The sequence below is a fragment of the Portunus trituberculatus genome, chromosome 27, assembly GCF_017591435.1.
Source record: "Portunus trituberculatus isolate SZX2019 chromosome 27, ASM1759143v1, whole genome shotgun sequence".
Classification (NCBI taxonomy): Eukaryota; Metazoa; Arthropoda; class Malacostraca; order Decapoda; family Portunidae; genus Portunus; species Portunus trituberculatus.
The window spans coordinates 3,348,723-3,369,071 of NC_059281.1; the positions used below are offsets into that span (position 1 = coordinate 3,348,723).

The 20,349-nt window shown below is 44.1% G+C and overlaps 2 protein-coding genes across 3 annotated transcripts in view; both read right to left on the reverse strand.

The window, feature by feature from the left end:
- Positions 1–1,156: 1,156 nt before the first annotated feature.
- Positions 1,157–8,271, reverse strand: LOC123509428. The gene is made up of 6 exons (XM_045263719.1): positions 8,210–8,271; positions 4,084–4,243; positions 3,701–3,968; positions 3,323–3,547; positions 1,684–1,852; positions 1,157–1,436 (listed from the first exon to the last, which is right to left on the reverse strand). The coding sequence occupies exons 1-6, from the start codon at positions 8,269–8,271 to the stop codon at positions 1,172–1,174; spliced, it is 1,149 nt and encodes a 382-aa protein (XP_045119654.1). The 3' UTR covers positions 1,157–1,171.
- Positions 8,272–13,117: 4,846 nt separating this feature from the next.
- Positions 13,118–20,349, reverse strand: part of LOC123509550 — a 103,340-nt gene continuing 96,108 nt past the window's right edge. For both annotated transcript variants that reach the window (XM_045263920.1, XM_045263919.1), the window contains 2 exons: positions 13,963–14,086; positions 13,118–13,507 (listed from right to left, as the gene is read on the reverse strand). In XM_045263920.1, coding sequence (XP_045119855.1) covers positions 13,143–13,507; positions 13,963–14,086 — 489 coding nt within the window. In that variant the 3' untranslated portion in view covers positions 13,118–13,142. The remainder of the gene's footprint in view (positions 13,508–13,962; positions 14,087–20,349) is intronic.

Genomic DNA, 20,349 nt, shown 5'->3' on the forward strand with positions numbered 1-20,349 from the left:
GAAGTTCAGTCAGGGGTCAAACTTGTTATAATTGGTTCGCTTTACGAAAATTCATGCAACAAACGTTTTTTTATGAACTTAACTCATTCGTTAAGTCCTGATATACAAAGGAGGAAAAAAGAGCGAGCTCCTAAATTATAGACCAGTGTCACTAACTAGTATTGTGGGAGAGATGTGTGAAATTATTATTAAAGAAAAATAGTCAGAATATCTGGAGGAAAATGAAATAATAAATAACTCCCAATATAGATTCAGAAAAGGAAGATCATACATAACAAATTTAATAAGCTTTTAAACAAGAGTAATAGATGAAATATAAGGGAGAGATGGATGGGTTGACACAGTGTACTTAGATATTAAAAGGTTTTTGACAGAGTACCACATAGAAGACTTCTATAGGAAATTGAACACATTGGAGGAATACAAGGAAATATCTTAAACTGAATGACAGACTACTTAACAGATAGAGAATTGAGAACTAAGATAAGAAACACATCATCAAGCTGGAGCACAGTTACCAATAGCATACCACAGGGTTCAGTGCTGACACCAATTATATTCCAAGTATATGCATATTAACGATATACAAGAGGATTTGAGTAGCTACAAAAATTTACTTGCAGACAATGCAAAACTTTTGAGAGTAATAAGGAACAATGAGGACTGTACGGAATTGCATCAAGATATTGACAAGATATGGGAATGGAGCCAGTTGGATAAAAGTAGATATGGAGACAGGTCACTATGAGCCTCACTCAAACCCTGTAATATACAACTAGGTAAATACATAGAGCACTAATCCTACTCTTCCTACAAATGACTGATAATCATATTGTTTTAAAATCTTGATACTGACTGTGTTCACTGACAGAAGGAAAGATTTTAATGGTAGTATTGAAAGCTCTTCCCCTGTGTCTTTTTACTCTTACCATGAATAATAAAGGACCAAAGAGGGTCTTTATGGGAAATTATATATACTGGTAACAAATGTCTTTTTGTATACTTTGAATAGGGTTTTGAAAACACTCAGTATTCTGTAAATAAATGTAAAGTTTATAAGAGAGGGAGTGAAAGAATAACTCATCCAAAACATCCAAGAAATACTAGGTTGACAAACTATGGTAACCCAGCTGGCATTTATTCTTATCATAAACTAGAGTTATTTAAAAAATCAGAGGCACAAAGATAAAAAATTTACACCTTTGAACAATGAAATCTTACCTCTGACAGTGTAGCCAAATTTGCTATCAAATCCTAGCAGTTTTCTGGCCATGATCTCGCTCCTCTTAGCATCCGGCCCAGCCATAGTGACTTTGTGCTTTGTGACAAGGTGGAAGGTAATATCATTTTCTTGTAGGGCCTGGTGCACTACCTCCCCTGCATCACACGGCCGACATGACAGTTGGACAATGGTGCGGGACACTCCAGGACGCCACCTGTGTGGGACACCACTCCCCTGAACTGTGATCTCATTTGCCTCATTCATGTATCCATGAACCGTGTTTATAAAGTGCCACTGTTGCTGCTGTAGAATTGATTTGAAATTTTGGAAAATTTCAGACATTAGCTAACTGAGGTTATACACTAGTTTTGAAGATTACTAAATGTTCTTAAAAGATTAAAAGGGACCAGTTCCTAGTCGGAACTTGCAGATATTACTGATTCACTGATTTCACAACTCACTTGAGACTTTTGGCAGCTGAAATAATAGCAGCTGCTCCTCCCTGGTCATCCTTGGGTCCCTGAAGATCCAGAGTGTTGAGATGACCCACCATGTCTTCCTCCTTCATAAAGGGTGTTGGTTGGCCCATGCTGCCTTCCTTCACCATCAGGAGGGCATAGCGCACATCCTCTGCACGTCACAATTATTCATCATCATAATCATAGCCCTCACCATTCCAGGGTTTTGAAGGAAATGGGGGAAAACGGATGGATGGGAATTATTTGTATGAGATTCATACGATATAACAGATCACAAAAGGAAGTTGAATAAGGTCATAGGCATAAAGGAAAGGGATACAAAACATGACTACATACAAAAGTATTGAAATACAAAACCTAAATACAGTAAAAGTCCTGAAATCCAGAAGTCATGGGGTTCAGGCATTCCGGATTCTAGGATTTTCCAGATTGTAAGATAGTAAGGCTGAAAGTAAGATTAAAATCTTGAGGGTACTATGTAAACCCCACTAAACTAACCCCAACTTGCTGTATCTCTTTGTGGTACTGTCATAACATCTTACAGGGATTGCTACTACCACCAGTCCACTGTGTACTTCCTCACCACACCACACGAAGATTTATGTAGGCTTTTTTTTTTTTCTTGAAGATTTGCCAGACTATGGGGGGAGTGGCATGGGCCTTTCCAGCCATTATTTGATGATTACTCTTTTCCTACTTGTCAACTTGTATTTGTGTAGGTGATTTCACTATTTTACGTAGGCTATTCCACCATCCACATATACTGAGAAGTTTGAGTGATTGTACTGTACTGTACCCAACATAATATTGTATGTATACAGTCCACAATGCTTATGTCACACTTTACAAAATAATTCTAAATATAATGCAAAACACATTTCATAACATAAAACATTTACTGATGTATGATAAAGGGAAACAAAAAGAAAGGAAGGCCTCTAACATCATACGCCAGCCAATCATGTCACCGGCGTCGAGCGTACACCAGCTGGACCACCCACGCAGATAACAGGACTCCACAACACACACACACACACACACACACCTACAGAAACATAAACACCACTTATATAATACCTCCAAATATTATTCTCTTACGAGTTTGTGTTAAACTCAATGTCGGTGATGACATGATCAGTTTGGCTATTATTATTATATATTTATTACTATTATTTCTTACTTTTTACATATTTAACTCAGCCTTTCAAATTTTCCGGATTATAAGGTTCCGGATTTAAGGATTTTTACTGTACACTAGTCCATGTAAGAAATTTTGAGTAATTTAAGGTCAATCTGGACTATAGTAGGTATAGAGACAAGTTTTTATCATATATTACACAGAATATCCCTACAGTCATGTTTGGGAACTAAAAAATGTTATAAAGTAACACTCCTATCAGAACCATTATTAAAACAAGCAGGAGTGTGAAGTGAGTAAATACTTCAGGAAGACCAATACAGTAAAGTAGAACATAATGTAAGATATAAATTCCATCGCCCTTATGAAATTTCTAAGTGAGATGTTTTCCATTTTGGCTTTATTCCTATTGCCTATTGCTCCTCTAGTCAATAAAAATTACAAGACAAATAAAAATAAATCAGCACAGAGGGCATTACTTACCACTGCCTGCCTTTCTTGTATAGACCTTAAGGAGCTGAAGGAACTGCCGTAGGTTCTTGCCCTTGTTGCAATTGGCCAATTCAATGATGAAGGCAATGTCTGCTGAGCCTTGTGTTTCTCCCTGGAATGTCTTGGACCACTGGCTGGGAACAGGCTTTCCCTCAGGCACTTCACATGATCCACTCAATACTGGGACTGTAGGGCCTGGACTGCTCTTCTCCTTGCCTTAATGGAAAGATAAGCGCCAACACTTTTATAGGCTACACAGTTCAGAGTCTTTAGAAATGTGACAATGAGTTTATAAAGTCACACTGACAGAAAAAGCTGAATGAATTAACTTGTATAAAAAAGCTGAAAAGAAATAATGTATGAACTCACCTCTCTTACACTTGTTTGGATATGGAAGTGAAAGTCCCTGTGTAAGACACTGTGTGACATAAGCTGTCACTGCACCACACACATCATGGCCTGGCTTCCCTCCTGTGCTTGTGTCCTTGTCAGTAATGCAGTGTGTGAAGTATGGCAGAGGGCTCACAGAGTAGAAGCATCTGTTGAAGGGACTATTGCCTTTCAGGAAGAGAGCTGAGCACTCATCCACACTCTTCACATCTGCTGACTTAACCTCCACCTGCAGTGCTTGGTTGGCCTGTGCAATAAAGATCACACCAAAAATGGATAGCACTTTGGAAACAAATATAAGAAAAAATAAAAAAAAATTCAAAGGCAGAGAAATGCAGAAGTAGATGTGGATCTTTCCTTACCTGGTAGCACGGCTCAGCCCCAACAGCCCACCTGGTAGCCAACTGTGCTGGGCAGCTTACTGCTTGGCCATCTGGACCCTGGCTGTCATCGGAAGGCTCATGATTGTAATTCCCAAGTAGACCTGCCAGTCTGCCAAGATTGGGAGCAACATTACAAATACTGATAATGTAAAAGTTAAGTTGTTGGAAGGATGTACTGTTTATTCTATTCATTATGTTTTCCCTCTCCAATTCATTACCTTTTTTCTTATTTTATCTGCTACTAAACCACCTGGAGAGAGAGAGAGAGAGAGAGAGAGAATTTCTGAAATTCCCAAAATTCCTTCAGATTTCTGTATCAAAATATATCTATCTCAGTGTCACTTCTGGAAAAATACTCTACTGTGTCAGGTTCCTACATTTCACTTACATACAACTCTAGCAAAACATGTTTGTTTTTAGTTAAGCCCTTAGAATTTTCAACATTTATGCTTCTGTTTCAGTATTGAGTTCTGTGCTCCAATAAAGTGTGGGAAATGGAAGAGAGAGGAAGTGACTATATTTATTTAATTAGTATCAATCTCTGAGACAAAATGAAAAGTACATGTAGCTAAGCTCTCTCCAAGGTGAAGGCTTAACAGTCACTTAAAACTCATTGTTCTACAAACTACTCACCCCTTTCACTGATAATTTTAGAATGTTCTACTTGTATCAATTTAAGAAAAAAGTATTAGGATGTCCCTGTACCATAGTTATCTAAGCTTCTAGAATCCCTCCAGATGGGAACCGCCTTGTCGTGGTGGGGGGGCTTGCGTGCCCGTGACCTGGCGAGCTAGGCTAGAGGGGCTTAGGCCCTGCTCTGCCCTTTCGAGGGGAGAGGGCTACCCATGCTAGTAAGGTCGCCAGTGAGGGGCCAGACTAAATGGTTCCTACGTAGGCTGCCAGTGGACCAGCGGAGCCACCCGCTGGAGGGATCGCCCAATAGGGGCCGTCCTGTGCTGGATGGTTGGGTGTCCAGGCTGGGATGCTTTGGGAGGGGGGTCTCAGCTCTGTCGTGGACAAACATTCGTATCATGTGGGGCCTTTTTAAAACGACTGGTCCGCATGGGGACGAGGTACCCGTCCACGGCAGCCAGCGCTCCCTCCCATTGTAGTCCCAGTAGGTGGTTTCCTTGCCCTGGAGCCAATTTTTGTGTAACTTTATATATGGTGAAACACAAAAACTGTCAGGTTCTCGTGAGGTGGCTGACCTGGCCCGCGAGACGTCATCTTCAGGTCTGAGTGGGAAGGAGGATTCCCTCCACAAGAGCCTCCCGCAGCAGTCTCCTGTTCTGGGAGTTCTTCTGAGGGACGTATTTCTGCTGCATATGACTCCTTGTGATGGTAAATGTTAACCCATCATTTTCTTATCACGCCTTGCACTCACTTCTCAAGGTGTATGGCACGGTTCTTCGCATTCGACTTGTTTACGATAAGGACTTTCCGTCTAATCGCTGCTATGTAACGTTTCTGTCATGCGATGAAGCCCGTTTGGCAGTAGAACATGTAGCATCACTGCCCCTTGCTGGCTCTGGCTTTAAGACAGAACTTCTCCACTCTCGCAATATTTCGGACAGTGACACGGACTACATCCCAAATCTTTTTGACAACCATTCAGAGAATTCAGTTCCTGAAGTCCGCCAGATCCCGCCTCCACGTTGGTTTGTGGCCTACTACAGAAATGGGCGGAATTTCATCCATGCCTCCCGGTACTTGTCCAAAGAGATCGGCACGATTCCTGAGGGAAACCTCAAGAAATACGGGAAGGGGGTGCTCGTGCGAGCAAAAGACTTCACGCAGGCAAGGATGTTGCAACATCTCCCCTGCCCTAATGACAGCATGTTTGAGACTATTAAGGCACATCCCACCTTTAATTACAGTAAAGGTTGTGTGTACAGTCAGGATCTCTATGAATTTCCTGAGGAGGAAATACTGGCTATGTGTCCTAACTCAGTCCAGAAGGTCACTAAGATGAGGAACTCCTCCAACATGGTCCTTCTCACCTTTTTTGGTTCCACCCTCCCTGACCGTGTTAATATCGGACCTATTAATCTTAGGGTGGGCATTTTGTTTCTCGTCCTCTTCAGTGCTTCTCATGCTATGGGTACGGTCACGGCAAAAGTACGTGTAAGGAAGCTTCTCGTTGTGGTAATTGCTCTGCACTAGACTCACATACTGAGGAGCATTGCAATGCTGCAGCTTATTGTTTCCATTGCCGTGATGCTCACCAGGTACGTTCCAGGCAATGCCCTAGGTATCGCCTGGAGCAGGACATTCTACAGCTTGCTAACACTCAGTTCATCAGCCTCGGTAGCGCCCGCCGTGAACTCCTGTACCGCCAGAAGGCGGTACTGGTGCGACATCCTATGCTTCATTGGCTGCACGCACTTCAGTTGAGTCTGCCGGTCCAAAGACAACCCTTCTGCTACCTCTCGCTCTGTTGGGGCGGGTGGTCCTGTTCACTTGGCCAATAGGTTTGCCCTTTTGACTGATGACTCAGTTGAGTCACCTGCAAGAAGCGACGAGAATAATACGGACTTGACCAAACTAACCCATGTAGTGGATGTCCATTTGCCTCCTGCATCGCCTAAGCCTTTGAAGAGCATGACCAAACGGCACCGCGGCTCTGCGGAGTCGTTAGATTTAGCTCAGCCTAAGCAGTCTAAGGTTTCTCCCTGTGCACATAATCGTGAGTCCTCCAGGGACCGCTCTGCTAGGGTAGCTCCAGTAGTTTCTGTTCAGCCTCCTGTGACACCCTCTGTCTCAGATCGGGCTTCTTGTGATGAGGACGGTCTTTGCATGGAGACGTCCGATGATATTGTCACAGCCGTCCCTCGTGGACCCACTGTATCAGTCCAGTCCTGACCTCGTCCTCCGATGACCGGTAGGAGTGATGATGGTTCGCATCACTCACCGGTAGGCCGAAAGGCTGCGGTCCAACGACCCGGTACATCTCAACTCCCGGTGTCTTCTCGTCGGTTGATTATTTCTAGTCAGGTGAGTCACGGGCAGCCCATTCAAAAGGCTCGCCCGTCCACTGCACCTAAATAGTCATCTTCAAGCTTCTACAGTGGAACTGTAGAGGCCTTCGCGCCTCGTGGGGAACTCCGAGCTTTATTGTCGGAGTTCTCTCCAGCCTGTGTAGCTCTACAAGAGACTATGCTAGGTGATAGTACTTATTCTAGTCCTCCTGGCTATCGTGCCTTTTTTAGCACTCCTTTCCCTGACCAGGGCCACCACGGTGGCACAGCTATTCTAGTCCGTCAAGACATACCTGTTGTCCCTTGCAACTCAACTCTCCCTTCAGGTGGTTGCTGTTAAGGTTTTATGGGACGATCCTACACTATTTGCAGTTTATATCTCCTCCTCGGCTTCCTGTCTCCAGGGGTGAGCTTGACGGCCTGGTGCGTCAGCTGACTCCGCCTTTCTCTTGTTGGGAGATTTTAACGGCCGTCACCCATTGTGGGATGAAGGTGCTAGTAATCCTCGTGGGGTTTTAATCGGTTCTTTTATTGAGGATGAGGGATTGGAGATTTTAAATTCTGGGGATGTTACACATTTCCACAGTCCTACTGGGACTTTTACAGCTATCGATCTTTCTCTGTGTACATCTAATTCTTTCCTTGATTTTAATTGGCCACTTTCCGATTTTATTGGAATCTGTGAACTCGGAGCCACAGTCCCGGCCCCTAGGCTGGGTTTTAGACAAGGCAGATTGGCCTCGATTCACAGATCTTAGCTCTTTTATCCGTCCGTTGGCTGACTTTTCTACTTGTGCTGAGGCTGTTGATTATTTTACCGATTTTCAGACAATCCCTAGGACGTCAGGTCGCTTTACTAAGCTTCCTGTTCCTTGGTGGAACGCAACATGCACTGAAGCGGTGAAAGAGAAACGGGCAGCTTTCTCGTCTCCGGCGACATCGTGGGGACCCGCAGTGTTTGGACGCTTTTCGGCGCTGCTGAGCTCGAGCCCGCCGCGTTTTGAAAGAGGCACAAAGAGCCTCTTGGAAAGCTTATGTCTTCCATTAACGCCCGCACTCCTATTACGGATGTCTTTAACCCTTCACTATGGTCGCCTATGTGTCTGAAGTAGTGTTCTGCCTCTCACTCATATTTTTTTTCTGAGCTCTTCAGCAGATCCCTATAGTGTGTTGGTCCAACACACGCCATGCTGTCCTAATCCAGTGCTCCCACCATCCTTGTCTCACCAATCACTGAAAGTGGTCCTGCTTGTGCTTCCCTGGCATGATGTTATCTTTCTTCTTTTTTTTTTTTTTTTTTTTTCTTTTTTATTTTTTTTTTTATCTTCTTGAAGATGTTACAGATCTCCTTTGTAATATTCTGCCACACCCCTCCCCTCTACCAACTTTTCTATCTTTTTTTTTTTTCTTTTTTTTCTTTTTTTTTCTTTCTTTCTTTTTTCCTTTTTCTTTTTTTTTTTTTTGCTCTGAGAAGTCTTGTGCTTGGTGTCATACTTTTTTCTTTTTTTTTTTTTTTTTTTAGAGAGAAGTTTTTTTTTGAGAGGAGTGTCTCTTGCAGGCTTGTGCTTCTATATTTTGACGAAGTATTCAGTTTCCAGTCCTCCATTCATATCAGTCTTTTTAACATGGCGCAAAGTCTATCATGCTAAGTATTCTGCTCCTTCCCACCAGTTTTGTTGTCTTCTGGGACGGTGGCAGACCCAGGATGTCGCATCTTGCAGCACTTTGGCAGTGTTTCCCGGAGGCATCCTGCAGCCGAGAGTCACCGCCAGAGAATGGAATCTCTTAACTTTTTCTTCCACAGGAAGTCTTATAATGTCCCTTCTCTGCCTCCGAGTTGCGGACTGTTTTGTCCCAGTGTCATGACTCTTCCGATCTTTCCATTTGTACATCTAATTCTTTCCTTGATTTTAATTGGCGGGTCCTACTGGATTTACACGGTAGTGACCACTTTCCTATTTTACTGGAATCTGTGAACTCTGAGCCACAGTCCTGGCCCCCACGCTGGGTTTTAGACAAGGCAGATTGGCCTCGATTCACAGACCTTAGCTCTTTTATCCGTCCGTTGGCTGACTTTTCTACTTGTGCTGAGGCTGTTGATTATTTTGCTGATTTTATACGTTCAGTAGCACTTCAGACAATCCCTAGGACGTCCAGCCGCTTTACTAAGCATCCTGTTCCTTGGTGGAACGCAGCATGCACTGAAGCAGTGGCCAGCTTTTCTCGTCTCCGGCGACATCGTGGGGACCCGCAGTGTCTGGACGCTTTCGCGCTGCCGAGCTCAGCCCGCGTTTTGAAAGAGGCACAAAGAGCCTCTTGGAAAGCTTATGTCTCTTCCATTCGCCCGCACTCCTCTTACGGATGTCTTTAACCCTTCACTGGTGACGCCTATGTCTCATGAAGCCCCAGTAGCTCAGTGACGCCTCGTGACGTCTTATTTTTTTCTGAGCTTTCTTCAGTTCAGTTATCCCATATGTGTGATACCAACCACACACCATGCTGTCCTTGAAATCTAGTGCTCCTACCATCCTTGTCTCCACCAATCACTGAAGATAAGCTACATGCGTCCTGCCTTGTGTCTAAAATTCAATGGCATAGACTGTTCATCTCTCTCTCTCTCTCTCTCTCTCTCTCTCTCTCTCTCTCTCTTTCTCTCTCTTTTCTCTCTCTCTTTTTCCTTTTTTTCCTTATCTTCTCTTTGAAAGATAAGTTACATGCGTCCCACCTTGTAATATTCATGAAAACACACACACACACACACACTCACAAATACTCTCCAACAAATTTTCTAATCTCTCTCTCTCTCTCTCTCTTCTTCTTTCTTCTTCTTTTTTTTTTTTGAAAGATAAGCTAGATGTCGTCCCGCTTGTGTCTAAAATATTAGCAAATGTCACTCTCTCTCTCTCTCTCTCTCTCTCTCTCTCTCTCTCTCTCTCTCTCTCTCTTGAAGAGAGAAGTGTCCACTTTCCTCTTCGAAGGCAATATAGTGACTAAAAATGCAGCTTAATACACGACAAGTATGACAAGCTTGCACGAGTTTGCGCTCGGGGCACCACCACCCGTATATCATACAGGTGGGCTTTTTTAACATCCGGCGCGAAGGGGTTAACAAAGTCTGCCAAATTGCTGGGAAGTATTCTGCTCCTTCCCCACCAGTTTTGTTGTCTTCTGGGCGAGCGGTGGCAGACCCTAGGACTGTCGCCGACCTCTTCGCAGAGCACTTTGGCAGTGTTTCCCGGAGGCATCCTGCAGCCCCGGGCGCACGTCACCGCCAGAGAATGGAATCTCTTGGCATAACATTTTTCTTCCACAGGAGGAGTCTTATAATGTCCCTTCTCTGCCTCCGAGTTGCGGACTGTTTTGTCCCAGTGTCATGACTCTTCTCCTGGCCCAGATGATATTCCTTATGCCTTCTTGCGCCACATGTCTGACAGTGCTTTTAACTTTTTATTAAATCTTTATAATATGATTTGGCATACCGGTGACTTTCCATCTTCTTGGGCTGTGGCAGTGGTTCTCCCATTTCCGAAGCCTGGGAAAGATAATCTTCAGGCTACGAACTATCGTCCTATATCGTTGACGTCCTGCATTTGTAAAGTAATAGAAAAGATGGTAAATGTAAGACTCATGTGGTACTTGGAGAGAGGGAAGTACCTGTCATTGGTACAGTATGGCTTCCGAAAGATGAGGTCTACTACTGATGCTCTTTTATCCCTAGAGTCTTCCATTTGTAAGGCCTTCGCTAATCACCACCATCAAGTAACAGTGTTTTTGACCTGGAGAAGGCCTACGACACGGCTTGGTGTCATGGCATTTTACAGTCTTTGTTTAATTTTGGCCTTCGTGGCCACCTTTCTCTTTTTATTCAGCAGTTTTTATCCAGACGTTTTTTCACGGGTTCGAGTGGGAGTGTTCTCTGAGGCTACTGCTCTAAATGATGGTGTCCCACAGGGAAGTATTCTTAGTGTTACACTATTCGCAGTCGCCATTAATGGTGTTATTGATACTCTCCCAGATGGCATTCACAGCTCCTTATATGTTGATGATTTATGTATTTCATTTGCTGCTGCTAGGATGTCACTGATTGAGCGCAAGCTCCAACTGGCGATCAATAGGGTGTCCAGTTGGGCCAACATGAACGGTTTTCGATTCTCCACCTCCAAGACCGTAGCCATGCATTTTTGTCGCAACCGTGGTGTCCATCCAGACCCGGATTTATACCTCGCCAATAGACGCCTCTCATGCGTGGAGGCGACTCGATATCTTGGCCTTTTATTTGACAACCGTCTCACCTGGGTTCCCCATTTCCGTTCTCTTAAGGCGTCTTGTCGGCAGGCATTATCCCTTCTTCGGGTTTTAAGTCACACCTCTTGGGGTGCGGACAGGGACACGTTGCTGCTGCTTCACCGTACACTCATACTTCCCAAGCTGGAATACGGCTGTGAGATCTACTCATCCGCAACGGATGCATGACTACGCACGTCTGACTCCGTGCATCATGCTGGGATCCGCTTGGCTACAGGTGCATTTCGGACATCTCCAATACCTAGCCTTCTAGTGGATGCTGGTTTCTGGCCGCTCGACCTCCGGCGCCAGTCTTCGATGTTCCGGTGTTGGTTTCGCACCCACCGTCTTCCCGATTCTGTCCCTTGTCTGTCATTGTTGCGGGACTCACATTCGCAGGCAAATGTCACTAAACCTTTTGGCCTTAGAGTTGCAAATCTCACGGCGGAGTTATCTATCGACCCCACTCCTGTGTACTTTTTCCGGCTCCCACGAGTCGGTTATTGGCAGCTTCCTGTTATCTCATTATGCCCTGCCATGGGTGGCAAGAAGGATTTTCTGCCAGCTCTGTCCCACACACGGTTTTTAGAACACTTTTTTATGCATTCTGATGATATCCCTGTTTTTACTGATGGCTCCAAATCCGACGCACGCGTTGGATTTAGTGTGGGTTTCCCCTCTTTTATCGGTCTGGCAGCCTTCCTTCAGTGACATCGTCTTTACTGCGGAGCTGTCTGCCATAGTCCTAGCTTTACAAATAATTTTTACTCTACCGGTTTCGCCTTTTACAATTTTTAGTGACTGTCGCAGTGCTCTTACTTCTCTCTCTTGTACTATATCTTTTAATCCTTTGGTTTTATCAGCCCTGGAGTTGCTATACCTTCTTACACAACGAGGATATCGTGTTGGGTTCTGTTGGGTCCCTGGTCACGTTGGTGTTCCAGGGAATGAACACGCAGATCGCCTCGCTAAAGAGGCAGCAAGTCGCGCTCCATCTCCTGCCTCTGTTCCGTTTCGAGATGTCTTTCCTCTAATTCGTGAGGCAGTTGCAGCAATTTGGCAGAGGAGATGGCTAACGGGGATCGCAACCTCGAAAATGGGAGAGATCACTACTTCCTCTATCCCTCACTGGACATACACCCATGTTCGGGATCGACGTTTACAGACTTTATTGGCGTGACTGCGTATAGGTTACACGTACCTTACACAAAGGTAGCTGTTGACCAGGGACCCTCAACCTTACTGTGGTGACTGCCTGGTGCCGCTTACCGTGCAGCACCTATTGGTAGAGTGCCCTAGTTTGATAGAGTTACGACACCGCTACCTCTACCGCTGTCGCGGTAGAGATAGCGGTGTCTATTATATCTCAAAGGTCGTTAGACCAGAGTGCCTGGCCCAAGGCCATGACGTTTTTAGATTTTTGGGAGAAGCTGGCCTTCTCCCAAAGCTATGAATTTAATTCTTATTTTATTGTGTATTTTAATATTTTATTTAGTTTTTTTGTCCTTTTTTAGTTTTTAAACTACTGTATTGTTTTTAATCGTTTTTAGAAATTTTAAATTTTTGAAGCGGCGCCATATGACCTTGGCTGTTGCGGGCGCCTTGTTTTGATAAGAGTAAAATACTGTAGTTGTCAGTAGTCTTGTTTATGGACAATTTTTTCATAATTAGGTTAAAATCTGTTAATCATTTAATTACAAGTGGATTTATTTAGTGAGGCTTCTATTATGATACATTCAATGGGTGTTTATTATTTTGTTATTATTGAACAATCTTTTAAGCTTTACTGAGGAAAGCAACATGACATGTTTCATAAATTTTAGGTACAATTTGTGAATCATCCATCTCCCAGTGACAGAATATTGCTTTAAAGATAATTCCTTCATATACACAACAGTGACGGATGCCAGCCAAGGTTACCTCGTGTTGTGACTGTGATGTGTCAACCGAACCATTCACACCCAAGACAAAAGTTCCAGAGGGTGTGTGGACTTCAACAGAGGCAAGGCCCACTACCCCTGCCTCTGCCTGGTACACACCAACCACTGAGAAGTCCCCACCAACAAAGTCTTGGGTCAGAAGGTAAGAGCATGGACCCAGAAATTGGTAGTGGTGCAGGTCAAAGGTTGTGATGTGCTGGCCTGAGGAAAAAGAAATATTCAAGAGTCCTTAGCTTGTTATAATCTTTGTCCAGTAACTGATAAGCAAAGACTTGTGTGTCTCACAATATTATTTGACTGACCTGACTCCTGCTTAAATAAAAAAAGCAAGTTTATTGAGTTTGCTATTAAGGAATAATACTTTCAATAATATTTGATATTTCCCATACATTCAAAGAGGCACCAGTGATATGAGCACAGGAACCTAGAACAATAGGAGAGTTGATGAATAATAACTCATAAGAAGTAAATATTAGATACAAAATAATGCTGCTATGCAAATTTTTTTTATCAATTCTCATTTGTATTTTGTTGTTAAAGCATTTTCTTTTCAAGTATATTGACATTTCAATATTTAACTGTAAATCTAATTACAAATTGACAAAGCTTCAGATTTCAGTATAAATGTTTTCTTAAAAGCAAGTGACTCAGCGCACCTATGATTGAAGCAGTTGCAGTGAATGGAGGGAGCAGAGAACCAGGCAGCCACCGTGTTGCCCAAGAGCTGGATGTCATGTCCACACCTTCTTGTAGTATTCTCTGAGCTTCACTCACACCACTCTGAGGTGAAATTACATTTTCATAGCTAAAATGTATTTTTTCACTTACATGTTCCTTCTACTATAGGCAGTGACTAAAAAATCAACCCCTCTGTGCACAAGTTGATGCACTGTTTTCCTAGTCCTCCCTGCAGTAGCCATCTTCACACCCCACCTCTCTATGACAATGAGAAAAAAAAAAAAACTCAGAAGACAAGCATTGTGTGGGGAGGAAGGATAGGAGTGTGTGTAGAAGGAACAGGTAATTGAAAAAAATACATTTTAGTTATAAAAATGTAATTTATTTCACATAAGACCTGTTCCTTCTACTATAGGTAGATTCCCACATGTAGGTGGTGGAACAGTGCCAAGTAGGGGGTTGACCATGGGTGAAAATGTCCACAAGTATTTGTAACTCTTACCAGGCATGTGTGGAAGTCACGCAGGGAAGAACACTGGGTAGTGCTGTCGTAGCATCTCCCATTAGATCCATGCCATGATCTTCAAACTGGTTGGAGTGTAGGAGGATGTGGCAGAAAGCAGCAGACATTAAGGGATGACGTTGCCAGCCGCCACAACAGGTCCCAGGAAGAAGATCCTGTCCTGGACCCTGTGGACTGCCTTAAGGTAGTGAGTGGCGAAAACAGACTGCATTCGCCGGCAGGCTACTGCCATTACATCAGCCACTGCCTTGTTAGTGGACCAACAGTAGCAACGTTGCCACACTCCACACGTCGTGTGCTTTTACCCAGAGTGTAAGTCCCAGATGATCAGGGAAATCCTCATGAGCAGCCCTTATCAACTACCAGAGGAAGTAAGAGATGGCCATCTTGGAGAGAGGGCAAGTGGGGTCCCAGACCAAGAGGAAAAGGTGCCTAGGCTTAGATGGGGACCATGTCCTGTGAAGGTAGCACCGCAGAGCACGAACAGGACAGAGGAGCCATTCGTCGTCATTGGAGCAGAGAGCCTCTGAAAGACTTGTCAGAACAAACTCCCGGGGAAATGGATTAGATGGAATCTCCGTCTTGGCCACAAAATCAGGAAGATAAGACAGCACCACGTCATGACCCTCAACTGCAACCTGAGCAAGAGAGCCTGAATTTCCCCAACTCTCTTGGCTGTTGCCAGAGCCAGGAAAAAGAGAGTCTTAGGTCAAGAACTGGAGAGAGGACTAGTCTAACGGCTCAAAGGGAGCGCCACCAAGGTGCCATAAGACGACATCCACATTCCAAGGGATCACTGTGGGCATTGGCTTGCGTACCCTCTGCCCACAAGCGGGAATGAACTCCCGTAAGACAGGTTGAGAAGAAAGGTCAAAACCTTTCAGATGGAAGATACTGTTAAACCATAGCCTTGTATCCTTTCACTGCCAATAGTGAAAGGTGACAGTCCTGGTGCAAGTGGAGAAGGAAGTCAGCAAATTTTTGACTGGAAGGTGTCGAAGCAGTGTGTTCCTCCTGGTGACTTCACCAATGGTAACGGTTCCACTTATATTGGTAGTTCACAACGGTTGAACGCCACTGAGATCCTGCCAGGAACTTCACAACTCTTTGGGAATAGCCTTGATAATGGAGGAGTCACTGGATACTTTCCACGCAGTCAGCCATAGCACTTGGAGACCGGCATGGAAGTGAGGCTGCTGCTGCAGAAGGTCCGTCCATGTCGGGAAGAGATGGGGAGCATCGATGGTCGCCTGTAGCAGATCTGGGAACCATTCCTTGCATGGCCAGAATGGTGCAATGAGGATGATGGATGTACCCTGTGACAACTGAGCTTGGACAGAAGTTGCCTGATTGCTGGAAATGGTGGAAAGGTGTATAGATCCATGTGGTCCCAAGGGAAGAGAAAAGCATCTGTGGTGATGGCTATGGGGTCTGGGAATGGCGAGACAAATGCAAGGAGCCTAAAGTTCTGGCTGGTGGCAAAGAGATCCATGAGAGGCATCCCCCAAAGTCGCCACAAGAGAGTCCACTCTGTGGAAATGACCTGCGACTTCCAGCTGAGGGAATCTGCCACCACGTTACGAGATCCATGGATGAATTATTGAGGCCTGAGAACAATAGCTTTGTCCTCTGCCAAACACAACATCTGCTGCTCCTTACTGTTGAGTGTCGACGAATGAGTGCCCCCATGGTGAGAGAGAGATACGCCATAGCTCTGATATTGTCTGCAAACACTCCCACGGTCTTGCCCTGGAGGATGCGTTGGAAGTGTAGTAGAGTGAGCTGAACTGCTTGAAGTTCCAGAACATTGATGTGAAGAGCTGCTTCATCTTTGGACCACATTCCGCCTGCGATGTAATGAAGGAGAGAGCAGCCCCAACCATGTGTGGAGGCATTGGTGTACAGTAGAAAATCTGGCACCAGGTCCTGGAGGTCCCTGCCGGCAAGAAGATTGCATTCCATCGTCCACCACTGTAAGGCCACAAGATTGTTGGGAGTCCAGCTGATCCGGATTGAGTTGTCTTGCGTTGAGCTGGACCACTGAGAGTGAAGGCGAAACTGTTGTCTCTGCATACGCAACTGAGCCCCTGGAACCAGGTAAATGAGGGGAGCCATGTGACCCAGTAGCATTAACCACTCTTTTGGCAGTAGGGAGTCATGAATCCATGAAAGCTTGTAGATGAGAGAGAAGATTGTCCACCCAGGACTGTGTCGGGAAAGCCTTCAAAAGAGGAGTCCGAATGTTGACACCCAAGTATACAATCTCCTGAGCTGGCCGTAAGCAAGATTTGTCATAATTGATGCGGATCCCTAGGCGTGCACAAAGCTGAAGCAGGACTTGGGTCGAGTTGAGAGCCTGTTGGTAAGATGACACCAGGAGAACCCAGTCATCCAGATACTGTAGAATACGGATTCCCGACCTGTGTAACTACGCAGAAACAGGTTCCATAATCTTGGTGAATATCTGGGGAGCTGTAGACAGGCCGAAGCACAGTACTCAGAACCATAGTGTATTTCCGCCCCAACAGAAACTAAGGAACCTTCTGTTCCGGGGATGGACAGGAACTTGTAGGTAAGCGTCCTTCAGGTCGACGGACACCATCCAGTTTTGTCAGTGGACAGCAGCCAGTACCGTGCGGACGGTTTCCATCTTGAACTTCGTTGTGGTAATATGTTGATTGAGGAAGGAGAAGTTGATGATCAGATGAAATCCTCTCGTCATCTTGGGAACCACGAACAGCTGACTGTAGAACCCGGGTGTAGGAGGAGCTTCTTCCATTGCGCCCTTGTTGAGGAGAGCTATTACTTCTTCCGTCAGAGCCCTGCCTCACTTGGAATCTGTCGAGTAGGAGCCCAAGTGTTGAAGCACCCAAGACACCAGAGAAAAGGAGTGGAAAGGGATCTTGTACCCTCGCAAAGAACCTGTATAACCCACTCTTCTGCCCTTATGTCCTCCCAGGCGGGCAGATGTCGGGCAAGTCAACCTCCAATTGAAGAAGTTGGAGAAGGGGAATCATTTCCAAAATGTCTGGATCTTCGACTATCTCAAAGAGGGACATCCAGAATCATGAGAAGTGCGAGGGTGGAAGCACGGTTTGGAGAACCATTGCTGGGTTGGACCAGGACGAGGGCAAGAGTCAGCAGAGGTGGAAGAGCATGGCTGTTTCTCCACAAGTGGTGTTCCCGGTCTTGGCTTCACTTTGATGAGAACCTTAGCTGCCGCCTCAATGAGCGAAACCAAAGCCGCCTGCTGTGCTTGACCAATGGCCTTCTCCACACTAGCCAAGTCGAACAGCAGATCCGAGTCCACATCTGAGTGATGTAGCTGGGCCTTAGAAGCCAAACTGAACTAGTGCGGAAGATGTGAGAGATAGGACTCCCTCCTCGTCGCCGTTGTGTTGGGCCAGAGCAAAGGCCGTGATCCTGGCTTGGTCCACCATAGCACATCAAATGCTGTGTGTAAGTTGGCTTAGCATGGGCCCATGAAGACGGGCCCTCACCTGACAACATGAGGGAAAAAGAAGGTGCCCATTAACCATAACAGGAAGTTCTGTGTGTCCCTAGTAGTGAGAAGAGCCTCCTCGAGGCACATCATCTCCTCTTGAGAAAGCGAGAACCGCAGGTCACCACGCATAGTCAGGTGCTGAACCAAATCAGGGTTCACCTTTGCAGGAAGGCTTTTACCTTCATCAAAGCTAATCCTGTAACTTCTGTAGTACTGTCTGGCAGGATACTTGGCAAAGGAAGACTTAGAGGACTCGTTTACACATGTCAATGCCTTTGAGGCTTGAGACATCATGAAATCTATGGGATATGCACACCTTAAGCAAGGAATGGCAGCAGGAACCTCACTCCTCTGCATGCCCAGGAGAAGGGGGGCGGAGTCCTGTATCACTGGACCACGGGCTTCTGGAAACTTCTCACAGACGATGTCTATCATGGCTGTGAAGGTAGGGGGAAACTCCAGAAGATGGTCTTACCTGAGGAATCGTCCTTCTTTTCCTTACCGACTGATTCCCAATACCCACCCAGCAACATACAAAGGAATACAAAGGAAAGACCAAGCAACAACAGACCCTGGGGTCCTTACTAGGCTGCTTGGTCCGCTGTTTTCATGCTGTCTGCTCTTCTGAACTTGCTAACTGCATGCCTTCCCCCCTCCTGTGGCCTCGCTGCACAAGACTCTCTACTTCTTCTCATCCCTATTCTGTCCATCTTCCTAATGCAAGAGTTAACCAGTATCTTCACTCCTTCATTCCCTACACTGGTAAACTCTGGAACTCTCTACCTGTGTCTGTATTTCCACCTGCCTATGACTTAAACTCTTTCAAAAGAGGAGTGTCAAGACACCTCTTACGTTAACTGGACCCTCCTTTAGATTTTTTGTTTTTTCTTTCTCCTACTTTCCTCTTAACAGGGCCTGGCAACCAGCGGGATTTTTTTTTTCCAACACTTTGTTTTCCTTGGCCAGTGCCCTTGTAATGTAAAAAAAAAAAAAAAAAAAATATGTATGTATATATATATATATATATATATATATATATATATATATATATATATATATATATATATATATATATATATATATATATATATATATATATGTATATATATATATATATATATATATATATATATATATATATATATATATATATATATATATATATATATATATATATATATGTATGTATATATATATATATATATATATATATATATATATATATATATATATATATATATATATATATATATGTATGTATGTATATATATATATATATATATATATATATATATATATATATATATATATATATATATATATATATATATATATATATATATGTATATATATATATATATATATATATATATATATATATATATATATATATATATATATATATATATATATATATATATATATATATATATATATATATATATATATATATATATATATATATATATATATATATATATATATATATATATATATATATATATATATATTGTTACGTACATGCCACAGCTGTGGTTAACTGCTACAGCACACTAGAGTGTTATTCTGTTAAAATTGCCAATTTTTTACGGTCAGTACAATGGGGAATATAAAACACTCCACAGAGTCCCCACTACTATAACTCACAGCCGCCGTATCCTTCAGGTTCTTTCAAGGTCGCCAACAGTGTATAATTTCCCCCACTGTAAGGGAATCTCCTTAGCAACTCCTTCTCCTCCTGTACCCAACCAAGTAGAATTTATAAATGGTAGATGCTATGTGTAACAGGGCGAGGCCTTAATACCCCCTAGAGAAACCGCCCACAAGGACAATTCCACCCACTTCTCTATGAAGTATTAATGCCTCTCTGCACGCCTTGTCCACAGACTGTGATACTCACAAACTGGGACAAAACGCGCAGGGTATATATTACTATACTATCTTACTACGACAAGTGCTTCCTAACACCTGTCAGACTGACACCCCTAGCCTACTACTACTAGGATATATGAGGTGTACAGCACATCCGGTGATGTACACACAAGCCCAGACACCACCTACGGGTGACAACAGCTATACACGGAGTCCAGATACTCGTCACAGACAAGTCTGTCGGACGACAACTACGCACCACTGGCCAGCATGAAGCCTCTCAGCATTCAATAGTGTGCGTGGCTACTACCACTACAATACAGTATACTACTGAAACTATACAAACGATGGTGGGGGCACACAGCCGCCCACCAAACCCCACTGGTGACTACAACCACCAACAGCAAAATCAGGACGAAACAATAACGTCCCCTCCGCCGCCACACCCGAGTGGACGAACGCACA